At 44.9% G+C, this 10048-nt stretch overlaps 1 protein-coding gene across 1 annotated transcript in view; it reads left to right on the top strand.

The window, feature by feature from the left end:
- Positions 1 to 10048, top strand: part of LOC119430358 (microtubule-associated serine/threonine-protein kinase 2) — a 106042-nt gene that overhangs the window by 79870 nt on the left and 16124 nt on the right. Inside the window, exons 16-19 of the mRNA XM_037697763.1 lie at positions 2070 to 2235; positions 3721 to 3822; positions 4726 to 4848; positions 8166 to 8275. Of these exons, the coding sequence (XP_037553691.1) occupies positions 2070 to 2235; positions 3721 to 3822; positions 4726 to 4848; positions 8166 to 8275 (501 nt within the window). The remainder of the gene's footprint in view (positions 1 to 2069; positions 2236 to 3720; positions 3823 to 4725; positions 4849 to 8165; positions 8276 to 10048) is intronic.

Here is a 10048-nt window from a genome sequence, read left to right as displayed (position 1 = left end):
TATACTGTAGCAGCAGTTCTGTTTCATGCTGGATTATACTGTAGCAGCAGTTCTGTTTCATGCTGGATTACTGAGTGTTGATGAGATTTCCCCTTCACCTGCTGAAATTAAACAGGATGGGTGCAGATTTATTAAAACTCAAATTAAAAATCATCAAGTCAGCAGGCGTCCTCCAATGGGAGATTTGGGGGTTTGAATCCAGCAGCAGTCACATGCTGAAGAGTCCCTGGGCAAGACACTGAACCCTCATTGCCTCTGACGTGTGTCCCATCAGTGTCTGAATGTGATAAAGCTCTGATTACAGATCTAGTATAGAGCTGTATGAATGGGTAGATGAAGCACAGATTGTTGTGAAGAGCTTTGAGTGTCTGGATGAGACAGAAAGGAGCTGTATAGGTGCAGTCCATTTACCATTTATATTCAGATTTTAAAACTGCATCCATCATCTTGTTCTGGACTCAGGTCTCGGGGCAGCATCTTGAGCAGGGAGGTCCAGACATCTCTTTCCACAGTCTCTTCCAGCTCTTCTGGAAGGACTCCAAGGAGTTCCCAGTTCAACCGAGAGACATAGTCTCGCCAGCATGTCCTGGGTCTTCCCCGGGGTCTCCTCCCAGTAGGACATGCATGATGCACCTCCCTACGCAGGTGCCCAGGGAGCATCCTTACCAGATGAACCACCTCAAATGGTTCTTCTGGATGTGGAGGAGCAGAGGTTCTACTCTGAGTCTCTCCTGATACCTGAACTTCTCCCCCTGTCTCTAAGAGAGTCCAGCTACCCTGCAGAGGAAACTCATTTCAACCTCCTGGATCCACAATCTCATTCTTTCAGTCTCTACCAGAGTTCATGACCAGAGGTGAGGGGAGGAACGTAGACCGACTGGAAGAGAACTTTGTCTTACAGCTCAGCTCCCTCTTCACCACACCGGACCGGTACAGAGTCCACAATACTGCAGATGCTGCACCAATCCGTCTGTCAATCTCACGCTCTATTCTTCTCTCCCTAGTGAACAAAACCCTGAGATGCTTGAACTCCTCCACTTGAGGCAGAACCTCACCCTCGACCTGAAGAGAACAATCCACCTCTGACTGAGGACCATGGCCTCAGATGTGGAGGTGCTGGTTCTCCTCCCAGCTGCGAACTGCTCCAGTGAGAGCTGAAGATCATGGCACGATGAGCCAACAGGACCACATCATCTGCAAAGAGCAGAGATGAATCCTGAGGCCACAGAACTGGACTCCCTCCACACCCTGGCTGCACCGAGAAGTTCTGTCCATGAAAGTTCTGAACAGAATCAGTGACAACAGGCGGTGGAGTCCAACTCCCACCTGGAGGGTCCGACTTACTGCCGGCAATGAGACCCAACCTCTCTCACTGTCTGCACAGAGACCAAACAGCAACGAGCCCCCAGTCCCATGGAGCACCCCCACAGTGTACTCCAAGGAACACGGTCGAATGCCTTCTCCAAGTCCACAAAACACATGTAGACTGGATGGGCAAACTCCCATGACCCCTCGAGGACCCTAGTGAGGGTAAAGAGCTGGTCCAGTGATCCACGGCCAGGAAGGAACCCTCTTTGTTCCTTCTGGATCTGAGGTTCAACCAACGATTGGACTCGCTTCTCCAGTACCCTGAACAGACTTTAAAACTTGTGCAGTTTAAAAATAATATCTTGAATTTTTATTTTAATTCTCGCATACTTAAAGGGACAGTTCCGATCTTTGGACGTGGGGTTCTCGGTTAAGGTTATGAACCATCAAAGGTAGCTTTTTGAAGAACCTCATTGTGGAGAAACAGGCTTGAAGTCTAACAGCTCCAAGTGGAGCTCAGGTTGCTGCCATCTTGAAGCAAACCGAGGTCATTCAAAGAGCTATCTGCGACAGGTAAGACATTAAACGTTCAGATCCGTTCTACCAACTCTGCTAGTTTTTAGTTTTCAGCATCATGGTGTACACCAAAGCAGTTCAAAGAGTTTGCTTGAATTCTGGATGGACTATAGTTTTCCACAAGGTGTTGAAACTCCAGCTCATCTTTGTCCTTCTTTCCTCTTTGTCTCCACATCTCGTCTCAGGTTTGTGGGACTCCTGAGTACATCGCTCCGGAGGTGATCCTCCGTCAGGGCTACGGGAAACCTGTGGACTGGTGGGCGATGGGCATCATCCTCTACGAGTTCCTGGTGGGCTGCGTGCCTTTCTTTGGAGACACTCCTGAGGAGCTGTTTGGACAGGTCATCACAGGTGACACAAATGAGTTTTTAAAACCTTTATTTGACCAGGAGAGGAATCCACTGAGATTATTAATCTCATTTACAAGAATGTCCTGGGCGATGTGCACGGTGCAAACATGCCATTATAAACACAGCAACAGACTTAATAACAGTGATATTAGAGTATTTACAACAAAACATCTGCTCATTAAACATGAAATACAATGAAAGTTTTTTAAAAATCACATATTGAGACACAAACAGTACAGTTTTTGTTCAAAACTAGATCAAGGAGTGAAGACTCCAACCTGCATTGAGCTGCAGATCATTCTAAGACCACGGGCTGAAACAGGACAAACTCATCTTTCCTGACTCTGCGGCACAAAGTACCTTAAACCACAGCCTGGCCCTGAGACTGTGTGTTCTGGAGTGAAATGAACTGGGAGTAGATCTATGATGGTTATTTTCATAAAATGGCTTTGTATATGAAAATATACCAATATCCTTCGAGTACTGAGTGAAGTCCAGCAAGAATATATGATGGTGAGTCCTAAAGACTGAATATGACAAAAACCAATTTCTTTTATGATCGTCCACTGTCGTCATCACTCTTTGTTAAAACCAGGCCTCTCTTGTAAATGAGTCCCCGAGGCTCAATGGAACTAACCTGCAGAAATAAAGGTTGAATGAAAACACTCAGAGCAAGTAAGTGGGCTCCAGTTTATCTGAGGCAGTGGGGGAGGTTAGTGCATAGATTGTGTCTCCACAGTCCAGCTGTGATGAAAACAAGCCGCTTACAGTAAGAAATAGAAGAACATGATTTCAGTCTATACAAAACACAGAGTAAATTTTAGCTTTTTATTAGATATGTAATATGATGTTTAAAATGAAGATCTTTATCCAGCCAAATGTCAAGATATTTGCATGTGTCTACGGTCCCTGATGTCACCATTCAGTGTTTTAATAGAAGGAATGGTTACCACAGAATTATGGGAAACAACATAACTTTAGTTTTGCTAGCATTCAGGCTAATTTTGAATCACGGAGAGCGTTCTGTAAACTGTTGAATCAGTCTGAAGATTTGAGTGTACTGCATCTAGAGAGGGCGGTGACGAGTATAGCACTGTATCATCTGCGTACATGTGGTAAGAGGAGAATTTAAGCTGATCAAAGATTTGATTAATATAAAGTAAAAAGAGCAAGGGCCCTAAAGTAGACCCTTGTGGGACCCCCCTTGTTCAGTGTGACTGTATCTGACAAAACTGAGCCACGTGGAACAAAGTGAATGTGTTTAGTTAAGTAGCTGTTGAACCAAAGACTAGTTTCTTCTGATGTTAATCAGGTGACAGTTGGTTTATGATGCTCTTTAATTTCCTTAGAAGTCAAACATTAAACTATAAAGACAGATACAGCAAAGACTTGCCTTCTTTGATGAGAATATTTTGTTGACACATTTTGTTTTTGGATGTGTTTGGATCCTTTTCATTTTAAAGTGATCGTTTGCTTCCTGTGGCAGATGATATCGTTTGGCCCGACGGCGACGAGGCGCTGCCTGCAGACGCTCAGGCGCTCATCTCTGCTCTGCTGCAGACCAACCCGCTCGTAAGGCTCGGCACAGGTACAGCTTCACACCACACAAACATCAGTCTGTGGTCGGGTTGCGTTTGCTTTCTGCTCAGAGAAAATGTTGGAGCTTTTCCTGAAAGGCATCAAAACTCAAATTAAATGTTCTTCTAAACAACAAATGCAAGATTTGTACAGGAACAAATGTCAGATGAACTTCTCGAACAGAGGAAGTTTTTATAAAGACAATTCAAAGTGTCCATTTGACTGGAAAGAGCTGATTTAATCCTCTTTACAAACACGTCCAACAAGAACACTTTCCTGTTGTTGTGCTTCTCGCAGCACAATTCAGCCTCGATGCAAACATCGAGCAGTCCTCGTGCTTTTCGTTCAATAATCCTGTGCTAGATCGTTTCTGCAGCCGAAGGAACGTTTGGAGTCAAACAGACGCAGACTAGACGAAGAGGCGTCGCTCTGAAGTCCTGAGCAAACAGCTCGAGCGTGTTCAAGTTGTGCGATTGAACTGATTCAGTTCAAAACAAGTAAAATGTGTAAAAAATCAACAAAATGACCGCAGGAAGAAAAGTCTAAAGATGACGGGACTAAAACGCTGCTACGCTCTGACGTAGTCTAATCATCATAAATCATCATAAACCATCATAAATCATCCAGTTCATGCAACAAGCTGCAACAAAACTCACATTTTTACATCAACTTATTTTACGTTAGAACGGATATTTAAATTTTTCCTTTTAGGAAATAAAAAAGAACATGTCTGCAGAACTCAACGTTTAAAAAGTAAAAGACTTTCCAACCGTTTAACTTCTGATATTTTAATAAGTCCGTCGTGGACGCTGTGCTGAAGAGTCGACCAGTTTTCATCTAAACAGCAAATATGAGCAGAGTTCTCTGAGGAGCCGTGTGGACTTGTCCGTCTGCTTTGTGTCCCGGACGCCAGGCGGAGCGTTTGAGGTGAAGCAGCACGCCTTCTTCACCGGCCTGGACTGGAACAGCTTGCTGAGGCAGAAAGCCGAGTTCGTTCCTCACCTGGAGTCCGAGGAGGACACCAGCTACTTCGACAGTAAGAGGCCGATCATTTTATTCATTATCGTTTTATATTTACTCACCAACTGTTCTGCTGTTTGAGTCACGTGTTGTCCATAAATACGTATCAAGATAAAAGTAATAAAAGTGTATATTCAATGACTTCAGAGTGAAAGCAGAAACTGCACAAGCTGCAGACAGCAGAAGTTTTTTAGTTTTTCTGCAGTTTCATTGTGAACACGAGGAAGTGAATATAATGAGATGCTCTGGAGGGCTCAGCAGCACGGCCAGGAAGTAATATTGCAATAATTAATCTCAGCATACATGTCTGTAGCTGTTAATCCTGCTTTAATGACAGGATTATGTGTTACATTGAACACTACAAACTAATGCAGCTGTAAACTGTCGTCCTCTGGCCCTCAAGCGCAACGTCCAACTTTAGAACCAGGATTTAAACCAGCAACCAACATCCCAGCGAGCGGCAGTCGTCATAGTTACATACATGTGAAATAAATGCACATTTGACCAGCAGCTTAATATTTATTTCATGACCAGATAGACTTCGACAGGCTGCAGCACAACAGGCAACATGAAGCCGTGAGAGCGAAGCAGAACATTTGATGTTACAACCATCTCTGACCTTTGGGCCAGTAACTCCTGAACGTCGTGTCCGACGCTTGTTTTCACGTCAACGCTCTGTATTGTCATTCTCACCACATGTGCTACATGAGCTGGAGCAAAAGTATGTACTCAGGGCCCCAGTTACACCCAAAATATAAAGTATAAAAAGAAGCAGTATACAAGGATCTAACATATAAACTAAATACTAATAAAATAATATGGTGTATTAAACAGTAGCCTGAACATGGGGGGGGGGGGGGGGGGTCTTCCTTCTGAAGTCCACAACCATCTCCTTCATCTTCCTCACATTGATGTGAAGGTTGTTCTTCCTGCACCAGCTCTCCAGGTGTTCCACCTTCTGCCTGTAGCTGGACTCATCGTTGTTCTGCAGCACGATGGCTCAGTGGTTAGCACTGTTGCCTCACATCAAGAAGGTCCTGGGTTCAATCCCCTGTTGGACCTGGGGTCTTTCTGTGTGGAGTTTGCATGTTCGTCTCGTGCTTGCGTGGGTTTTCTCCGGGTACTCCTGTTTCCTCCCAGAGATCGAAAACCTGCATGTTAGTCTGCCTCCAGGTCCAGGCCTCCCCTTAAAGAGATCTGTGATCTCAGTGGGATTTGACTGGTTAAATAAAGGTTAATAAATTAATTGTGATGCTGCATCCCACCACCGCTGTATCATCTGCAAACTTTACCATGTGGATGTGCAGGTGCACAGTCATACGTGAGCAGAGTGAACAGGAGGGGGCTCAGCACACATCCCTGAGGGGAGCCAGTGCTGAGGGTTATGGTGGAGGAGGAGAAGTTGTGGATCCTCACAGGCTGTGGTCTGTTGGTTAAGAAGTCCAGGACCCATGTCCTGTTAGCAGTACGGCTAACTGTCTCATCATGCAGCGATGTTGATGCCTGTTAGCCAAAAATCTTTCAGAAAGTTCAGACTCAGCCTGATGTCCATGAACTGACTTCTATAAACTTTCCAAGTAAGGAAGGCAGAGATTCCTTCATGTGAAAGCTGTTAGCTGTTAAATGTAACTTCTCGTATTGTGATCTCATTGATCTGAGGGTCTCTGATGATTCAGGCTGTTGTGTCATGAACAGAACATTATAGCTCACAGCAACCACAGTGGGTCCAAAACAATCATTAAATCAAAGAGAGACCTGCCCACGCAACATCCGCTCTGAAAAATAAAATTCAGACTAATCATTGAGAAGATTTTTTATAAAAACTTCATTAAAACTTTTAGTCAAACAATAATGAAAAAAGGCTTAAATTCAGAAGATTCCCAAGTACGACAGGAATGATGTTTAATGTGCTGGCTGCGGAGGGAGCTGTTCCTCTGAGACGTCCTCTCTGCTGCGTAAGGAGCCTAGGAGGAGCTCAGGAGGAGCCCAGGAGGAGTTCAGGAGGAGCTCAGGAGGAGCCCAGGAGGAGCTCAGGAGAAGTTCAGGAGGACATCAGAAGGAGATCAGGAGGAGCCCAGGAGGAGCCCAGGAGGAGCTCAGGAGGGGATCAGGAGGAGCTCCTACACTAGGCTCAGATGACCAGATTACCTTCAGACTGATGAACGTTTGTGGATTAAATGGGTCCAGACCACCTCCCACAGTGGTTTGATGGAAAATGTTTTCAGTGAGCATGAAGCCCACTCACCCAGCACACACTTTTTGCCCCACTCCCCTCAGGAAGGAGGTTGAGGAGCATTAAGTGTAGAACCACTAGACTGAGGAACAGCTTCTACCCTGAGGCTGTTAGACTCATGAATCTCTAACTAGCATAATCACTGTGATGACACTTTAATTGGTGATATGTGACTTATCTGTGCTGCTGATTATCTGTGCTGCTGACTATCCATACTGCTGACTATCCATGCTGCTGATTATCCATGCTGCTGATCTCTTGCCTTTAAGCTGCTGTATTTATACCATCTGCTCACCACAGACTCATGTTCAGGCTGCTGTTTAATACACCTTATTACTGTATATTACATTATTAGTGTTTAGCATTAGGGCATTAACAGAGTACTCGAGTAATCTACACATCGATTGCTAGGACATTTATCGATGTTAAAAATGTAAAGTCGAGTATCCGTAGTGACGTCATATTATGTGACCACCGTGTGACCGTAGGGGGCGGTGCTGCACTGTTGCAGGTCACAGAGTTTGGTGTAACACCGGGTCCAATCCACCGAACCAGAACCAGTTTTGGTTTAAGTTTCGTTTCTGACGTGCTGCACGTTTCTTCACGTTTGCAGTTTAATAATAAAAACTAATAGTTTAGTTTTTCCTGTGACTTATTTGCCGTATGATAAATGGGAGGAGCATAATATACGCTCCCAATGTTCTGCTGGTCTTTTTTTTTTGTAAATAATTACCTTTTTTGCGGTTTTATTTATTTATTTATTTTTGTATCTTGAGATCTATGACGTCATCAAATACTCGAGTTCTACTCGGGTTTTATTATGTTAATGTCGAGTTTAAAATGTATATACTCGTTCAACCCCTATTTAGCGTATATCTTAGATCCGTATATATTGTTTCTTTTCACACTTTATATTTTAGCTAGTGTTGGATGGAACTGGGACCCTGAGTACATATTTTCATTCCACCTCATGGACCACATGTGGTGACGATAAAGAACCTTGAACCTTGAAGGAGCTGAAATCTGTATTTAGCACCAAAGTTCATGTGTTGTACTGTTATTTCTGGGTTCGACTCGTTGCTTCTCCTCCTGTCTGTCAGCTCGCTCAGACCGTTATCACCACATCAACACATACGACGAGGACGACACCAACGATGACGAGCCCGTGGAGATCAGACAGTTCTCCTCTTGCTCTCCTCGCTTCAGTAAGGTAGGACTTCCTCAGACGGTTCATGTCGGTTTTCTCATTTTCACGTGTCAACCAAAGATCAGACCCGAGATCAGACCCGAGATCAGACCTGAGATCAGACCCGAGATCAGACCTGACATCAGACCTGAGATCAGACCTGAGATCAAACTTGACATCAGATCTGAGATCAGACCTGACATCAGACCCAAGGTCAGACCTGAGATTAGAACCGAGATCAGACCTGACATCAGACCCGAAATCAGACCTGACATCAGACCCGAAATCAGACATGACATCAGACCTGAGATCAGACCTGACATCAGACCCAAGGTCAGACCTGAGATCAGAACCGAGATCAGACCTGACATCAGACCCGAGATCAGACCTGACATCAGACCCGAGATCAGACCTGAGATCAGACCCGAGATCAGACCTGAGATCAGACCCGAGATCAGACCTGAGATCAGACCCGAGATCAGACCTGACATCAGACCTGAGATCAGACCTGAGATCAAACTTGACATCAGATCTGAGATCAGACCTGACATCAGACCCAAGGTCAGACCTGAGATTAGAACCGAGATCAGACCTGACATCAGACCCGAAATCAGACCTGACATCAGACCCGAGATCAGACCTAAGATCAGACCTGAGATCAGACCTGAGATCAGACCCGAGATCAGACCTAAGATCAGACCTAAGATCAGACCTGAGATCAGACCTGAGATCAGACCCGAGATCAGACCCGAGATCAGACCTGACATGAGTCCTGAGATCAGACCCGAGATCAGACCCTAGATCAGACCTGACATTAGACCTGACATCAGACCTGAGATAAGACCTTGTTCTTGTTCTAGAACTGCGCCGCTCCAGGTGGCTGCATGTTGGAGCAGCTCTGTTATTTTCATTCTGAGATTTTGCTTTTGGAAACTTTAATTCCTGGTTTTCTGGATGTAAATCATATTTTTTGGATGATTGTTTCCTCTGGTATCAGATGCTGTGCAGCTGGAAGGATTTTTACTGAAACTTTTTTAGTTTTGGACATTTGTTATGATGCGTAACCATGGCAACAAGGCAGTTTTCTACAACAACAGCAGCTGAATAACATCTCAAAAGCTCAAATAATATCTCAACTATGGCCCCAACTCTCAAATGAGTTGAAAAGGATGTTATGTGGACGCATTCTCATCTACCTGCCAGCTGTGCTCGAGTGCCTGACCACTGAGATCCTGGAACTAGCAGGAAACACGGTTCACGACAGCAGAAGGACAGGATCGTCCCTCAGCACCTACAGTTGGCTGTCCGCAGCTATGAGGAACTCTGCAGACTGCTGGGAGGAGTGGCCATCGCTCTGGGAGGAGTTCAGCCCAGCATTCAAGCGGTCCTACAGTCCAGGGGAACTGAGAGATCACCCGAGTCTGGGTGGACGGATCGGTCGGCATCTGCAGCCAGTTTCTTAGGATCCACTGTGGGATGGACCTTTACAAGAGATCCTTCCTGTCTACAGTATCAGCATCTATAACATCTCTTAATGAAATGAGGATAACGAGTTACAACAAATAATTAATCTCTGGGATTAATAAAGTATTTTTGAATTGAATTGAATTGAAGACCTGACATCAGACCTGACATCAGATCTGACATCAGACCTGAGATCAGACCTGAGATCAAACCTGACATCAGATCTGAGATCAGACCAGACATCAAACCCAAGATCAGACCTGACATCAGACCTGAGATCAGACCTGACATCAGACCTGACATCAGACCCGAGATCAGACCTGACATCAGACC

This window comes from Nematolebias whitei, chromosome 3, assembly GCF_014905685.2.
Source record: "Nematolebias whitei isolate Nwh7 chromosome 3, NemWhi1, whole genome shotgun sequence".
Classification (NCBI taxonomy): Eukaryota; Metazoa; Chordata; class Actinopteri; order Cyprinodontiformes; family Rivulidae; genus Nematolebias; species Nematolebias whitei.
Note: the sequence above shows the minus strand (reverse complement) of the source record. Positions and strands in the feature narration are given on the sequence as shown.